The sequence below is a fragment of the Mytilus trossulus genome, chromosome 11 (assembly GCF_036588685.1).
Source record: "Mytilus trossulus isolate FHL-02 chromosome 11, PNRI_Mtr1.1.1.hap1, whole genome shotgun sequence".
NCBI classification, from domain to species: Eukaryota; Metazoa; Mollusca; class Bivalvia; order Mytilida; family Mytilidae; genus Mytilus; species Mytilus trossulus.
Window position 1 is genome coordinate 44,466,332 of NC_086383.1, and position 18,950 is coordinate 44,485,281.

The 18,950-nt window shown below is 32.1% G+C and overlaps 2 protein-coding genes across 2 annotated transcripts; one reads left to right on the plus strand and one right to left on the minus strand.

Annotated features, from left to right (window-relative positions):
• Nucleotides 1-2,384: 2,384 nt before the first annotated feature.
• LOC134690399 (uncharacterized) lies at nt 2,385-5,637 on the minus strand. Its single transcript, XM_063550371.1, has 6 exons — nt 5,509-5,637; nt 4,872-4,925; nt 4,370-4,405; nt 3,979-4,029; nt 3,088-3,123; nt 2,385-2,497 (listed from the first exon to the last, which is right to left on the minus strand). Exons 1-6 carry the CDS (start codon nt 5,576-5,578, stop codon nt 2,403-2,405), a joined length of 342 nt encoding a protein of 113 aa, XP_063406441.1. The 5' UTR covers nt 5,579-5,637; the 3' UTR covers nt 2,385-2,402.
• Nucleotides 5,638-11,579: 5,942 nt separating this feature from the next.
• Nucleotides 11,580-17,539, plus strand: LOC134690400 (fibropellin-3-like). Its single transcript, XM_063550372.1, has 3 exons — nt 11,580-11,919; nt 12,733-12,847; nt 16,900-17,539. The coding sequence occupies exons 1-3, from the start codon at nt 11,625-11,627 to the stop codon at nt 16,955-16,957; spliced, it is 468 nt and encodes a 155-aa protein (XP_063406442.1). The 5' UTR covers nt 11,580-11,624; the 3' UTR covers nt 16,958-17,539.
• The last annotated feature ends 1,411 nt before the right edge of the window (nt 17,540-18,950 follow it).

Here is an 18,950-nt window from a genome sequence, read left to right on the forward strand (position 1 = left end):
TATTTTAACCTTGATATGGTTGATGACATGGTTTTCTCGAACGCACAAATTCACAAAACTAACCGTGCCGCTATATGGAATAATGACTGCTGCTATTCGAGCTGATGAAGTCAGTATCAAAAAACATAATGTCATTATTTTTTTTCCGGAAATTTTTCTTTACCGTATGATTTTGAGTTTGTTAAGTATATAAAATATAATGAAATAGTTTGTAAAACTATTGTTAAGGTCAAGGAACAGTAAATGGGCTATGTCGCAGATTTTGCTAAAAATTTGCATACAACCTTGGCTTGTTGAACTACAACTGAAAATCGAAAAATAATACATTTATCTCTTTTATTATCTGAAAAATTGCAGATTGATTTCTTTTAATATAGGTGAATATTTGTATAGAAAGCACATAAAACTGGCGAAAAACCTTCTAAAATTTGTCTTAAAATCGCCAAATCTCTAATTCTACTCCATAGATTTTTCTTAAAAAACTATATATTGTTGACACATAAATTTCTGTTTTAATAATCATAGGGTCACCGACTTCGTTTATTGTCTAATAATCAATTTGTTACCTTGTTGGTAGTGAAAAACGTCAAAAATCAACGTTTTACGGCCTGCAACGCGATAACGTTACGATTATTTCGACGTTTTGTTGGAATTTTTCACAAAGAACGCAACTTTGAATGATGTATACCGTAAAAACGAAGTCGGTGACCCTATCTTTATTTTGCATCATTATAACGGAAATTTATGTATCAACAACATATAGTTTTTTAAGAAAAATCTATGGAGTAGAATTAGAGATTTGACGATTTTAAGACAAACTTTAGAAGGGTTTTCGCCAATTTTATGTGCTTTCTATACAAATGTTCACCCATTCTGTAAGAAATCAATTAGTAATATTTCAAATGATAGTTGAGATAAATGTAATATTTTTTCGATTTTCAGTAGAAGTTCATCGAGCCAGAGTTGTATGTTAAATGTTACTGAAAGCTGTGACATAGCTCATTTACTGTTACTTGACCTTAAGTGATAGTTATGTGGTTTTATGAATGCATTGCATTGATAAATTGACTCAGATGGAGGTAAATAGGGGAGGTTTTTGCACTGATACATGATGCCTATTTTTTTTAGTATCAAGTCCTCTGCCATGACTTTCAAATATTAGACATTAATATTAAAGAGAAAATGCATAAAATGCCGAAAACCTACATACTGACCACCAAGTTATATTAGGAAATACAAAACGGCAGATTACGTAGAATGCAGGGTCAAGATGAGGTACGACAGGAAGCTATTCGTTCGAACCCCCCCCCCCATTTTGAAAAATAATAAGCACTGTTAAAGTCAATGTTCTGTTCGAATTGTGACAGTTAAAGTCTAGTTTGCGAGTCCAACGAACTCCCCCTTGGAAATTTCTGACTACGGGCCTGACAAGTATTCATTTTGTTAGACCTTGGACGACAGAACCATTTTTTACTAGAGTCTCGAGTATATGACCAAACAATACCTTGCCGTTTGAGATTTCTCGAGTGTACAAATACTTTTATTGACATTGTTTTAGTTTTATTAACGACGTAAACATATAAGTCAATGTGAAAAATAATGGGTTTTTTGGGTTTTTTTTTAAGATTGAACCACTATATCAAATTTTTTTTAGGATGACGGTAAATCCAGAATAGCGCATCAAACGCATGCCATTTATAAAGTTTTAATGAGATGTTTAATACCGCCTGTATATTTTTTACAAGCTAAAAATGTCCTTTCCAATTTGTAAGCCAGCATGCATGAGTAAAACGACGGATAACAAAATAAGATATATTTATAACCATAGAGTACATAACTTATATAAGACAATCGTGTTGATTAGACATAACACCATCCTACGATATTTTGTTTTCTGCATAACCAATATTAGCAGAGAGTAGTCAGATTGTTTCGATTAATTAGTTTAAATGTCCCTCTGGTATCTTTCGCCCCTCTTTTACCAACAATTAGCAAATTCCGATATATGGGTTTAAACAAAAAGATTTCGAACTGCGTCTTTAAATCAACATGACTCTATCAGATAACAATACGAATGCTAAACATCCTCGCTAAAAAAACGTGTGTACTTTAATTAAGTCAGTCCAGTAATATTGCGGAAAAAGTAAAAAAAATAAAAAATACTGAACTTCAAGGAAAATTCAAAACGAAAAGTCCCTAATCAAATGGAAAAATGGACTTAAACACATCAAACGAATGGATAGCACCAGTTAATTTCCGACTTGGTACAGGCATTTTCCTAAGTAAAAATGATGGATTCAACCTGGTTTCGAAGCTAGCTTAACCTATCACTTTTACGACAGTTGCGTGTGTATTCTAGTACTAATAACAGATATAACCTAAGATGCTAAATTTATTATATCTTATTTTTTCTGGGCCGTACAAGCACACAAGGTTCCATATGCCATCTCAAAGCTAAAGTCTCCACTGTAATCAATACTCGGAGCTGCTGGGGTAGCTGAAAGTAATAGAAAATAAATAGATAAATGATGTGAAAAAGTTGATATTAAGTATTTATGTAGGACTCATATATATGGTTAATTCTAGATCTATGACAAATTTCTGATTTTTAGTAAATCTTAATAAAAAACAAAGAATATGGGTATACATCCGTGACACAACATAATTAGTACATAAATAACACAATACAATGGAAAAGAACCTGTATCTCAGTTTGCCGCCCCAATGTTATAGTGAGGCATTCATCCGGTAGCGAAAAGTTTTTTTTAACTTAATTTAGCTAGCACGATAGAATGTATATATCTACATCAACAAATGAGTAAAAATTAGTGCAAGAGTTGGAATTCGACATAACGGCTACGCTATAATTGCATATTAAGCATTGAGAACCACTGTTTTAATATCGGAATACTTAAATAAGTTAACATGTAGTTTTATTTCTCAATTCTAGTGAAACTAAATATATTATGAATACTAAATAAATCATAATTAAGACTTTTATTAACTAATATATGATGATAGACTTTTGTTAGACTTCCTATTCCTTAAGTTCAAAATATTGTTATAAAGGGTATGTATGGAACTTACGCATGCAATCCTCAGTGCATCCGTGAAGTTGCTTTCCTGAAATTTGCAAAAAATATAACGTCTACATTTGAAATTAAACTACAGCTTTTTCGACACGAGCTTTTTGGTAATAAAATTTGAATATACTCCCATTCTAAAGAATTAATAATTTATATTTGCTTATGTAAACATGATCATGCATAGCATTTCCTCTTAAATTGCCACGGCATATCGCATTTTCCATTACATTATTATAACATTGCACAGTAACAATCTTACTGCGTTGGATATAATTTTGGACTGTTTATGTATTCGTAGTGTAAAAAATGATTAAATCGAATACCTTATCTACACATGATAAACGTTAGTACCAATTATTTACGAAAGGGACGGAAAGTATAGCCAAAGCAGGTAAACAAACTAGAGGCTCTAAAGAGCCTGTGTCGCTCACCTTGGTCTATGTGCATATTAAACAAAGGACACAAATGGATTCATGACAAAATTGTATTTTGGTGATGGTGATGTGTTTGAAGTTCTTACTTTACTGAACGTTCTTGCTTCTTACAATTATATCTATAATGAACCTTGCCCATTAGTAACAGAGAAAAATATTTGGTAAAAATTTACATAAATTTACCGAATTAATGAAAATTGTTAAAAATTGACTTTGGGCCAGGTGAGCTAATAAAAGCTGTGCATGAGGAAGATACATTCCTTATTATAAAATTATTTCATCAGTTTAAAATCAGCTCTTACATTAAACAATATGATATTGTACTAAACCCCCCCCCCCCCCCCCCCCTGTTATTTGGTTTTAAACGCATTGAGCACATAATTGGGATCGCCATTGATCTGTTTTACTACAATTACAATGAGAAAAAAATAATAATAATAAAAGTGTTAATCGCTTACCAGTAAAACCGTTTTCCTTACATTTCTCCACGCACATTTTCAGGGGGACAGCTTGAACAAAAATACATTACATTTTATTATGATATATCATCCAGCAACAAACATGTATGAACTTTGTAATACTAGTATTAAATGAGGAGAATGGTATGAGCGTTCATAAGACAACTCTCGTCCGAAGTTTGAATGAACTGGATGGAAGAAATTATAGGCAACTATACGTCCTTTCTATAACGAGAAACACACCCATATAAAAGTGCCATACATAGAAATTGTGTCTGCTTTTCCATTATTCAATTTGTCTTTTTGATTCAACTAGATATTTGTAGAGCATAATTATGAATGAAATAACAAATTTCAAATCATTACAAAACTAAACGAGAAATTTACTTACGATCGCACATACGGATACATTCGGCCTTTACACGTCCTACAAAAGCAATAGGTGAATAACTATTTAATAAGTCCTAAATACTGATAATTATTATAATAGTTTCATTTGTTACCTCTTATGAAACATGCAAGGATAAACAGCTGTTGGTTCATGAACAACCATACTTCTTGTGATAGCATTTCAAATGCAAAACTACATAAGATAATTACGATTACAATGATCATAAAATCATTTGTGTTTTTTCATCAATTTTATCGTAAAACATTCACCATCGTTCATTTCTGTTTTTATTCTGAAACATTCAATTATGCCCTTAATTTAAGACATGTTTCATGTACCACACAATTAATTGGCTATGTAACAAATTGTTCTCTCTATAAAGTTATGTTTGAATGGTGACCCATAAAATTGTTTATTAAATATTATCGATGATAATAAACAACATATTAAGCAGAATGTAAATGAATGATATGATATATTACGTTGAAGAAAAGAAATTTACCTTTTCCCTCGCATTTTCTGACACAGTTTGCAGTAGGGATTTCTTCTATGTCTTCTGTGGAAATAAAAGATTCAGATGTTAGTCCCTTAACATACAAATTATAATAGCTGTTTTGACTGTTTATTTTACGTTTTTTTTTTAAATTATTATGTTTTTTATCACGTGTGTAATATTTAATTGACACACTTATAGCACAATGAATGCGGTATTTAGTGTATATATCTTTTATTATGACTTGGTATCCATGCTTAATGAAATAAACAATAAATTTACAATTCAAAATCAGAAGGAATGAAATAGAAAAAAAAAGATACGTATTAGGCGATATTAGTTCCAAAATGTATCGTTCAGATTAATATTACAATGAAATTATTCTATTGTATAAATTAAAAAATACATATACAATGAAACCACGTCTTTTTAATTTGATAGCATTACTTCACTTCTTCCTTTGATAAAACAAGATAAAAAAAATCATATTATAGAGACGGTTAACAAACCTGCTGACTTTTGACGTACATTCTTAAAATAACAAGAAATTACGATGCTTAATAAAAGTCAAGTTGTGTCATTTAAATGACCAAATTTATGCATTCAATTGACATCAATCATTTTAATAACAAAAGATAATACTCACCATAGACACCTAAGACTTGCTTGGTAAACATAAATACAACCACAATCGACAAGGCTGCAAATACTTTCATGATAGTCGTTGGGTATTGAAAAAGTATACTACAATACACTGAGACTGTCGCTGTTATAAGTTTTGAAGCGGGCGACGTTGTTTTTATACTTCATTTCTACAACATCTGTTCGTATATTTTATTGTCTTTGCTTAGTACATGTATTATATTGCAATAACAATTGTAATTACATTAACAATAAATGAAACACGTTGTTATCTTCTGATTCAATTCTGATAAAGGAAAAGAAAAAAAAAGATCTTATACAACAAAAATTAATGTTTATCTGAAGTGATGTTCTAAAACATAGTACACGTATTCCTTTTGTAATATTAGAAAGAAACTCAATGATTTGTATTCTTATTTTGTTTTTTTGATTTTTATACCAACATAATTACTTATTTCTCTATAAACAATGATTATTGAACGCATAACATTCTAGAGTCGTGATTCATAATGGTATAACATTAATCGGCTGTTGTCTGCTCTACGGTCGGGTTGTTGTCGCTTTGACACATTCCCTATTTCCATTCTCAATTTTACAACAGCATATAAATCAGAAACTAGATATAGTAGTATCAGAAGTCCATTACTAGTAATCTGGTAGTACATATGCAAAATATTTGGCCATGCTCGTTAACAATCAGTCTAGAAATCTCATGAATGTCTGTCATAAACACCTTAATAAGACTAATCAAGACACTATACCACATGACGGTGAAGGTATTTCAACAAGTTTATTTTTTATGCCCCACCTACGATAGTAGAGGGGCATCATGTTTTCTGATCTGTGCCTTCGTTCGTCCGTCTGTGCGTCCGTGCGTCCGTTCGCTTCAAGTTAAAGTTTTTGGTCAAGGTAGTTTTTAAAGAAGTTGAAGTCCAATCAACTTGAAACTTAGTACACATGTTCCCCATGATATGATCTTTCTAATTAGTTTTGACCCCAATTTTATGGTCCACTGAACATAGAAAATGATAGTGTGAAGTTCAGGTTCAAGTTTTTGGTCAAAGTAGTTTTTGATGAAGTTAAAGTCCAATCAACTTGAAACTTAGTACACATGTTTCCTATGATATGATCTTTCTAATTTTAATTCAAAATTTAAGTTTTGACCCCAATTTCACGGTCTACTGAACATAGAAAATGATAGTGCGAGTGGGGCATCCGTGTACTATGGACACATTCTTGTTTAAACACATATTGAAAAAAAACACGTTATGAATTTTATGAATCAAACCGCTTCTCCTTGTTTATCTTCAGCAGGAACAAAAAAAAGCTGATCTTTTTAACCCTACCATTCTTAATATCAGTCAGTTAAACCATGATGATACACAAAAGATTAATAATAACGTTGATAATGAGGTTCATCTAGCTATAAAACCAGATTTCATCCACCATTTTCTACAGAGGGAAATGCGTGTATCAAGTCAGAAATATGACAGTTATTTTAAATCGTATTATGTGTTTGATCATAATATGGTTTTGCCAATTGTTTCGGGACTTTTTGTTTCGAATTTTCCTTGGATATCGGAATTTTTGTGATTTCACTTTTTATTGCATAGGATTTGTTATAACCTTACATTAACTTGCTTTCTTTATCTATGTAAGCAGTCAATTTAGTAAACATTGCCTCATTTTTCTGTATAAACAATCATGATCAATCGGACAAACACGGTTACTGTTTGACTGTTGGTCCTTTTTGTTTTCAGCAATATCTTTATTAGTTTATTTCCAACTTTTGAGTTTGAATGTCCCTTTGGTATATTTCGTCTCTCTTTTGCAAAGCTGACCTTAAGTTATAGCCCTTGAACTATGATATGTAATGTATATCACCATTCTTCGTTATCTATTGCCAGTTACCAATCACTTAGGAATTAATGGTGGCAGGTTTTTTTATTGAGCTCGTTATGTTAACAATGGGATAGCAAACACGGATATGACTCCGTGCGACACCGTTATCACTTTCACTATCACATTTTAATGCTTCGTGCATGTTAAAAAGGGACTAAAATATGTATTTGAAATGTAATTTAACACGTTCCGATCATGGAAAAACATGTGCACTATGTTTCTAGCTAATGTGATAATATTCATTTGAAACTATATATATATATATATATCAAATACTGTAATCGGATACCAGAAGAATGAACGAAATAAACAATAAAGAGAATAACAGACAGATGGAAATAATACAGAAAACCCCAAATGTTTTCTTACTATCATAGACGGGACATAACAACGATTAAATTAAATCATCATTAAACAATAGTTATCAAAGGTGCCATAATAATAATTTAGTACGCCATACGCGCGATTCGTCTAAATAAGACTCATCGGTGACGCTCATATCAAAATATTTATAAAGCTAAACAGTATTTACAAAATTGAAATTATTGTAAAAATGTGATATTAGAAAACCTATTTGAACGTCTCATTCTTGTTGATTACCTCATAGAATTATAGGGCTCGGTCTGCTTGCTTTTAGTTGAACGACCGTTCATTTTATAACACTACATAACATCATGCTAACTGCAGTAGTTTCAATATATAAGATAAAGCTATATCATGCTATTTGATAATTTCATATAATTGTTAGCTATCAAAATAACATTTAAAATTTTATGATTTTATGACATTTAAAATTGCATGATCAAACAACACACACCAATATATTGGTACATTATGATACATGATAATGTTTATTAGAAAAATACAAACTATCTTCAGAATTTGATCTCTCATAGGAATGCTATAACGAAAATCTAACAAATATGAAATATGATTCGATATTAGGTGTGATTAAGTTACGTCGACCGTCATTTTTATAGGACATATCTTATTTTAGTTACGAGTAAAATGACTTTGAATAATTGTTTGAATTTTATTTCGTATTACTCTGAAAGAGTAAACGTTATAACCTGATGATACTTTAAACTCTAATAGTACTCATGATCCCGTCAAAAACTGCCTTTGTGTTTAAAAACAATTGGATATTATAAATGGAATAACTCCTTAATGTTCAAACTGCATTGAGATTGTGTCTATCTGTTTATAAACATTACAAGATCCACTTGCGCGTCGATTTATATTTGCGCTATTATTTAAGACGCGAAAGTTGCGAAAATTAATCGCTTGCGAAAATAATTTGGTTTACAGTATTTCTAAAATGAACATGATAGTTAGGAATAATGTAGTGCATAATTCAACTCATAACCGGAGGGCAGTTTTGTTTTTGTGCCAGACGCGCGGTTCGTCTACAAAAGACTCACCAGTGACGCTCGAATAAAAAGTTAAAAAGGCCAAATACAGTACGAAAACAGCATTGAGAAGAAACAATTCCTAAAAGTTTTGCCAAATACTGCTAAGGTAATCTAATCCTTAGGTGGAAAAGCCTTAGTATTTCAAAAATTATTTAAAGTTAATTTATAATTTTGACCATATTAATGATAATTCATGTCAACACAGAAGTGCTGACAACTGGGCTGGTAATGCCCTCGTGGAAAAAAAATTCCACCAGCAGTGGCATCGACCCAGTAGATGTGAATAATCTCATCATAGATACCAGCATTAAAATTTAGTATTTGCGCCTTACGCACGTTTTTAACTTCAGCAGAAGTCAGTTTTTTTGCATTAAATACAATCATACAGTTATTTGTACTGGTTCTGCTTCGAGGACACAGCTGTTGTCATTTGATTTTACTGATTGTGGACAATTTATGAATTGGAAATATTTTTCGCATACATTCAGAACTTATTCTTTTATATATATCATGCTTAAAAGAAAGCAAGAAGGGAAATGACATTACATGTTTAAACATTAGGGGCATGCACTTAAAGTTAGAGTAGTGGTTTGATCCAGTTTAAAATGGTCAAAAATTTGTATTTCTGAAGCTGTCAAACTGAATTACAGACACCCTTTACACAGTTAGACTTTTCTGAAGTTTGTCCCGACTATACTACACTACACTGTAAAAATATTTTTTTAATAGAGCAGGTGAGGTTTTTTTTAGTTTTTTTTTTTTTGTCTAAAAGAAATACACTACGAAATATCTGTGTTCTTGGACCTTTCTACATGCATTTGAATGATTTGTAAATTGCATTTACCATTTAAGATATAAAAATTAAAACAGTTTATGGCACATAATTGAACAACAACAGGGTTTCTTGTCCAATATAAAAATGAAAAGAAATTGTAGGATTGCGAATGAGACAAGGGTTCACCATAGACAAAAGGATAATACTATTTGAGATCTCTGTCAATGGAAAATTGGAAAAGTTATATATAGATTTTTTAAAAGCAGACATAAGCAAGTTAAACATATCTTCAGTGTATATTGTACACTTGGGCGTAACTATTCTTATGTGAATCAGCGATCGTCAATCATTCTTCAAATGAACCTGTTCTCATCCGCGGCAACATGACTAGCTGAAATCATCAGATTGGTTGTGTTTGATGGGATGAATTATTTCTTATTTTATTTATCTAAACCGATTTATACTATCTAGGCAATACAGGCTCACCACTGATAGCAGGTTTAAACAAAACATTGCCTGGTAAGTGTCATACAGGTGAGAGATTTAGCTAGCTATAAAACAGGTTTAATCAACCATATATCTACTAGTATATTAGAATTAGCCTGTACCAAGTCAAGAATATGACAGTTGGTATCCATTCATTTGATGTGTTTGAGCTTTTGATTTTACCATTTGATTAAGGACTTTACTTTTTGAATTTTACTCGGAGTTCGGTATTTTTGTGATTTTACTTTTTGCATAGTAATATTCTTGGATTGAGTGGTCTTCAAAGTTGCTCTTATTTCAGAGTAAGATTAATTATAACAAAACAGTTATAAGTTTTAACAATTACTAGTATGTAATAAGTTATAAATATCAATAATTTCAAATACACTCAAACAGCGAGAAATTCAACGGACACTATTTGAATAACAGAACAAAAATGAAAAAGAATGCATTAACGTCATTATTCATGCTATGGCTAAGTGTATGTGTTGAATTACAGTAGACAATGGCATAGCTAACAGACCATATATAGAGACTATGAAATATTTAAGGTATTTAATGGATTGCATCGTTTTACTCTCTCGTTTAAGTTTGAAAAAATGATTAGATTTATGTGAGTCAGTTTAGGAAACATTGTTGAGATAACAGCATTAGTTTAAATAGAAAAGCAACGAAAAATGATATATTGAAATTCGGTTTTCACAGAATGGTATAGATTTTTATACAATAGTACGAGTAAAAATGCATTGATTCTTTGGGAAATAAGTAAAGACGACAATCCATAACTGTTCAAAGCCAACAAAAAGCCTAACCGTCCAAAGCTAAAAAAAATTACCTAGGCTGCATACATTTTCTTATTCTTGTAATGATATGTCCGAAACTTCACTCCACATATCCTTCCATGCAATTTTTTGTAATTCAAGTTGAGTTTCGGGTAGATGGGGTTTTAATTAAAATCCATAGATTTTTTAAATAGTTTGTCAAAATGTAGTTTATATCATGCTTTTTTCAAACATATAATAAAAAGTATGAGTCACTGGGCTTATTCACTACAGGTTGTGCAAAAGTGTCAGATTTTGTATAGATAATGCATGGAAACCCAAATTTTGTGTCATAAAACGATAATTACATCATATAATTTTGAGATAAAATATAAGAAGATAGTTCTAATAATATGCTTTCAAAGAGAAAAAGAAAAAAAATGGGGTCACCGAACTCATTTTCTTGCTATAAAATAAAATTGGTTAAATCCCAATACATTCTATTGTCATGTATCTAATATCGTTTTTTGTTAAATAATTAAATAAAAAATCATGCACATTTAAACAATTTACAACTAGAAAAGTAACGATGGACCAGTTTCAATAAGCCTGTTTTAGCTAAACCATTTGGACATATTTTATTCATGCAATATATCAAATGATTCAAATTTCTACAATCAAAGTATGAATCGATTATTCTATTGCGTCGTCAAAACTTCATATTTCAAGTTTGGTTACAGTGAAAAGAACAGTAACAAACGGTAGCGGTATACCAGTCAATACAATGTTTAATCTAAGCACAGCAGTTATTTGTTTAGTGTTTTTACAATTTGTTTCAAGTTTGAGTATTAAATCTCAGAAGTTCAAGAAAGAAATGGATTCACGAATAGTTGAAAGTGGTGCACCAATAAAGACAATTAAAGTGATATCAGGGAACGAATGTGCCATGGTTTGTGCAATTACTAACAGCTGCTGCTCCAGTACTTATGACACAAACCAAGAAGTGTGTATGTTATTTCAAACATGCAGCCCTAGCATTGTGTACTCGAAAGGATCACAAACAATGATTAATATTCAAGGTAGGGTAGTGCATAGAGGACCTCCAAAAAATATTGTTTGAATGTCAGATCTCGAATTAAGAAAATCGTAATCCCGGATTACATTCGTAATAATTAATTTTATAACTCGATAAAACCAATTATAATTCGTTATCATGAATATTCGTGATAACGAATCATCTGTTGAATTAGTTATTACATAGTTCTGTTTGTAATTTTTTATAACATATTTTTAATAATTGGTGATAACGGATTAAAATTGTTTTCACAAACTTGGAATTCGTTACTACGGATTTCATAAAAAAATCTTTGATAACGGATTGAATCCGCGATCACGTATTATGAAAAACTGTAATAAATAATTCTACAGATTCGTTATTAAGAAATCAATCCACAATAGCGAAATATGCTTCGTTGTAGGTTATACAAATCGTTATAACGATTGTTATCCGTGATCACCATTTTCTCCAATTCGATGATTTTTATGATCAGTGATTTAAAGTAGGCAACAATCATATGTACTGGCTTATCTTTTCCAGACATATGCTAACAATAAAAAATCACTTCTTTCACCAATGTTGTAATAATTTATCACTGAAACTCGCATTTCAAATATGTACATCAATATTTGTGTGAGTTTTAAGGCTTCGAGCATAATTGACTAAGTAGTAGTTCTCGAATTAAATGTTTGATGTATCAAAATTACGATACACTTTGATTAAAAATACAATAATCAAATTGTTGCTTATGTTTTACACGTAACAGTAGGACTAATATTTTTTTCTTAGTTTACATTGTATATCAAATTATAAATTAAATTATTATATATTGTAGAAGACGCATGCTCAGCAAGCCCATGTCTCAATGGCGGTACGTGTACAACTACTTCCGGTTCGGATTACAGCTGCGAATGTTTATCTGGATGGTATGGATCAACCTGTCATGTCAAGTGAGTGCTTCAACTTTTAAGTGAAATCCGTCAATGATAGACAAAACTTTTAAAATTGGATAAATTACATTTTTCCGCATAAAAAAGGGACGAAAGATACCAAAGGGACAATCAAACTCATAAATCCAAAACAAACTGGCAACGCCATGACAAAAAAGGAAAAAGACAAACAATAGTACACATAACAAAACATAGAAAACTAAAGAATAAGCAACACGAACCCCACCAAAAACTAGGGGTAATCTCAGGTGCTCCGGAAGGGTAAGCAGATCCTGCTCCACATGTGGTATAGTTTATAAGAATAAAACATTCCACGAAAAATCAGATATCAAACGAAAGAATTGTTTCAATTTGGTGACCGATCAAGTAGCCTGCCAACGCGGAGGTTGTGAGTTGGAATCGCGCACATAGCAGGTATAACTGACTCTAATCATTTGAATTGACTAGGATTGTCAGTTTTCATAATGAAGGTCAGTGGTTCTCGCCGGACACTCCGGCTTCCTGTACCAATAAAAACTGAACGCCACGAAAAAGCCAACAGTGTTAAAAGTGGCGTTAAAACATCAATTTTTTGGGGGTAATTAACTTCAGATTCTAAATCAAATCGTGTTCATGAAATCTCTGTTCCCAAGGTTCCGGAAAATGAAACAACACATTATTTGACACTTTGCAGAAAGGTTGTTACCACAACACTCATTTGTTATTGGTTCAGATTTAAGCCATATGCACCACGCTTTGTCCATTTATGCCATGCTTTTAAGATCTAATACTGTTAATTGTTATATTTTGTTTATAACCGAAGTAATCATGATTAGCAATTAAGGCTCCTTGGAGCCGTTTTTTTTAAAAGGGGCTAATAAATTATCGTGGTATCGACAATAAATATACCCATTATTTTCCATCAACGTAGACCTTTTATAACTGACTGCTTTTTGCTATTGTCTAAACTGAGTAAAATTCGGCTGCAAACATTTCCAGCAGTTGAAATGTAACAATGAAAGAAATGCAGGAGATAATTTAATGATGAAATTGCAACCATGTACGTTGGTTTATAACTGAACCAAAAACGGAATGTTTATTGAGACAGATTCGTGGATGAATCCTAGTATAATTGAAATCTCAGTCTGTCAAAACTCCTTAGCTTAATAACAGGTGCATGAAGCTTAATTATTTTTAAGGATAGCCAGCTATCTACAGGAAATCAATTTATATATACGTTAGTTTTCGCGTTTGAAATGTTTAACATTTTGCCATGTCCTTATCTTTAAGCATACTATAATGTGATTTAATTTGATCTTTAGTGTTTGAACGCCACTTTAAAGCACCGTTGTGTGGCTATGTCGTATATATAGCGGCCAGTTTTTATTGGTGAGAAGAAGCCGAGTGCCCGGAGAAAACCACCAACCTTCGATAGGAAAACTGACAATCCTAACCGATTAAGATTGCAGTCGAGTGCACCCACACGAGCGGGGTTCAAACTCAAAACCTCAGTGCTAACTGGCTAGTGATAAGTATAGATTATCGGGTTTTCTACACATTGATATCGTAAAATATCAGCCGCGAGCCACAATGTGAACCTTTTTGGCGAGTGAGCGTACCGAACGAGCTAAAAAGTTTCAAATTGTGTCGAGCGGCTGATATTTTACGATATCTGTACGTAGAAAACCCGATTATCTGTTTATCGTTCTATTAATGGTATTTTTTCCTCTCCCTAAGACAGTTTTACGCTTGACGAAAGCAAGCTTGATTACGTCTCCTCTCGCATTGTGACGTCGCTGATAACTTCTCCTCTCACATTGTGACGTCGCTGATGACTTCTCCTCTCATATTGTGACGTCGCTGGTTACTTCTCCTCTCACATTGTGACGTCGCTGTTAATGCCTGGTCTCGTTTTGAAGTCATGGTACGAGAATTTCTGAGCGACAGAGCAGGGTGGTATAGGCGTAGGGAAGGACGATAACAGTAGTAACTACTTGTAACACTTGGCCACCGACTCGAGGCCCCTTACTATAATGTGAGCTGCATCGGATACAAATCGACCTTATGCAAATGAATATCAATACATCTATTAACTTATTTCGGGTTTAAAATAAACTCATAATAGATACCAGGATTAAATTTTACATTTCTAAGTTTGTAACTATTGGAAAATTTAGTTGTTATCAGAACGCTACAAAACATACTAAAATTCATCATTTGTTTCATAGTTGAATGTTTCAAAAAGTAATCAAAGGTACCAGGCTTATACTGAGTTATGCCAGACGCTCGTTTCGTCTACCTAAGACTAATAAGTGACGCGCATATCAAAATAGTTAGAAAGCCAAACAAGTAAAATTTTGAAGAGTATTGATGACCCAAAATTCAAAAATCATCGTTCCAAATAAGGCTATGGTTATCTATGCCTGGGATAAAAAAAATCCCATAGTATTTCGAATAATATTTTGCAAGGACGTATGTTGAATTCATTCACGTTTTTTCTAGACTCTGAAGATTAAGAGCTGATCTTATTGTATATCTACGTCCTGTAGTGCAGCTTGGTTTCATTGGCGATTATACAAAATCGTTTTTCTTTCTCTCTTTTTTGTATATAAGATATAAAAAAGAAGATGTGATATGATTGCCAATGAGACAACTATCCACAATAGACCAAAATGACACAGACATTAGCAACTATAGGTCACCATACCACCTTCAACAAAGAGCAAAGCCCATACAGAATAGAATTTAGAAATTCAATAAGATATTTCTTTATTTCTTTAACATTACGCATGAAACAACAACGATTTATTTTGTTTAATCCTCTTGAAACTTTCCATAATAGTGCAAAAAAGTGAAAAGTGTATCATCCACGCGAAAACAATCGACATACTTGCCAATCTTGAGTACAATCTGAGTAACTATAACCCATTATTTATGTAAGCTGAAATATACAACCGTAGAACATATTGTAAATTCACTTGTTTCAAAGCCATGTTGATAATGGAAACGGTAAATTTGGATAAAAACTATGGTGATTGAAATCAAATCTTCTCAGTTCAAATGTATATTTCTGTATACAGACGGCGTACAGTGTTGGTGTTAGTTTTGGTCGTTTTTATTTGACGTTATTGTATATGCATTGTATATTCATAAACTCATCATAGATACTAGGTTTTAATTTTGTATATACGGCAGACGCTCGTTTCGTCTACAAAAGACTTATCAGTGACGCTCGAATCCAAAAAAGTTAAAAAGGCCAAATTAAGTACAAAGTTGAAGAGCATTGAGGACCAAAAGTTCTAACAGTTTTGCCAAATACAGCTAAGGTAATTTATGACTGAGGTAGAAAAGCCTTAGTATTTCAAAAATTCTAAATTTTGTGAACAGTAAATTTATAAATATAACCATATCAATGATAATTCATGTCAGCCCACACACAAGTGCTGACTACTGGGCTGGTGTTACCCTCGGGGAAATAAATCTCCACCAGCAGTGGCATCGATAACGTCGTACTTCTTTCATTTCGTACAGAAAAATATAATTTAAAGTAGTGAGGTTTTGTTGTTTTTTAGTATTGTACCAATGTGGTTGTTTAAATATCTGAGAAACTTTTCAAAACTGTTTTTTAGGCTGAAATTGTTACGCCTACACCAAATTGACACCGGACATGCACTTGGGTTACGTTCAATATAGTAGCAGTTTGTTTAGCCGCTATGTCTTAGAAATCTATCTATCAATATGTTGAACGATATAGCCTATCAAAATGACATCATTAGCAATAACCTTCCCAACGCTATTTTGGATTCCCTTGCTATCATGATTATTTTGAGCTATCTAGATCTATTAAGCGGCTAGGCTAACTATACGTTTAAAAGCCAAAACCTAGGTAGCGCTACGTAGCAGCTACGGTATTGAGCGCAACCCTGTGCTTTTTATATATACTCTTAATGAATTGTAATCAAAGCATGTGTGTAATTAGTCAGTTCACATGCTAATCATAAACGTATACTCTCCAAAGATAGTCATGTGTATTTCTATAAATTTTCTTACTTCTTTCACGTTTTCTATTTTAGCATTCAAAAACTTTGCAAACCAAATCCTTGTAAAGGTGTAAATGGTGGCGCTGGGTAAATGTATGTCAATTGGAGACGTTCACATTTGTTTTTATTAGTTTTAGCCTAAATATGTTTTATGTATTATATACAATATGTATATTTATTTAAATGTGTAAATGACTTGGTTGTTGAGGTCGAATTGTAATTTTGTTTTACGTTAATTTAACATCTGTAGTTTTCTAAGTTCTCTATTTAAAGATTATGCACTTTTCAATTGTTTCAATGTTTAACATATTGAATTTTATTTATGAAAAAGTCAAAGTACGGCCTTCACTGTGCCCGGAAATTTGGAAACGATCCTGGTAAACTTATCGATTCTTTAAATAAACTTATTTTTAAAGGTTACCATTTCAACATCATTGAATAGTGTGTTTATTGGTATAAATATTGATTTTGTTATCAGAAAAATGAAGAAAAAAAATGAATATAATTGTAATGTTGTTTTACGTTAATATAACATCTGTAGTTTTCTAAGTTCTCTATTTACGGATTATGCACTTTTCAATTGTTTAAATGTTTAACATATTGAATTTTATTAAAAATAAAGTCAAAGTGCGGCCTTAACTCTGCCCGGAAATTTAGAAACGATCCTGGTAAACTTATCGATCCTTTAAATAAACTTATTCTTAAAGGTTACTATTTCAACATCATTGAATATTGTGTTTATTGGTATTAATATTGATTTTTTTTATCAGAAAAATAAAAAAAAAATGAATATAATTGTTATATACATATACACATTCATGGATCTAAAAAATACGGTTTATACCTGTGTCTTGGCATTGCACAAGGTCATGTTTTTCTCTGACTGTTAATGACGACTTTCTACTAAATCCATTAGATGTTGGATGTGTACTGATTGACAATTTAGTCTTAGATGCATGATTTTTTTTGTATTAGTTGTTAATGGCTTTGAACTAGCTGTCAGTAACTGTTAGTACTCTCAAATATGTACTTAGTGTGTTTTTGTTGTTGGAATGTACAAGTACCCTACAACGTCCACTCTGTGTAGTATCTGTATTCAGCTCATGAGTTAAGCCTTTTTCAACTAATTTTTATAGATCGTTCTTTTGTTGTACTGTTACACCACTGTCCCAGGTTAGAGAGAGTGTTGGGATCCCACTAACATGTTTAACCCCGCAACATTCTGTATGTATGTGCCTGTCCCAATTCAGGAGCATGCAATTCAGTGGTTGTCGTTTGTTTAAGTGATAACGTATCTGTTTTTCGTTCATTTTTTTGTACATAAATTAGGCCGTTAGTTTTCACGTTTGAATTGTTTTACATTATCATTTCGTGGCCTTTTATATCTGATTATGCGGTATGGGCTTTGCTCATTGTTGAAGGCCATACGTTGACCTATAGTTGTAAATTTATAGTCATTTTTGGTCTCTTGTGGAGAGTTGTTTCATTGGCTATCAAACCACATCTTCTTTTTTTATATTCAACACAGAACCTTTCTCACACCGGACAATTAGCTATACTGAGCCCCAAATGACTAGTGTAAAACAATTCAAACAGGAAAGTCAACCCTCTAATCTATGTTAAAAAGGAAAAACAAGAAACACCCATGAACCTCACCAACAAAGTATTTCCCTATATAAAACAATGATTTCCTTAAAACAAGTATTTTTAATAACTATATTAGTCAAAATAAGTACAAATATGAACCTTTTCAACCAAACCTTCAAGTGCGCGCTCGACTTTAGTGGTGGGGCGTGGTTTTCGTCAAATAATGACCGTTGGGGTGTGGTTTCTCTGTTAATGACCGGTGGGGCATGGTTTCTCTGTTTAGAGAGATGTACCTTTATAAAACATGTTCCTATCTTTAATATTATATTTAAGTTGTTAAATTTTTATTATATGTTTTTGTTAATTATAAAATTAAAGAGAACTTGATTAAGTATTTATATACTGGAAAATTGCACTAAAATGAATGGCAGTATCACTATGACTGGTCTTCACTCTTTGCCATAGAAATCGTACAACTACTCGAGTTTGCTTTAGGC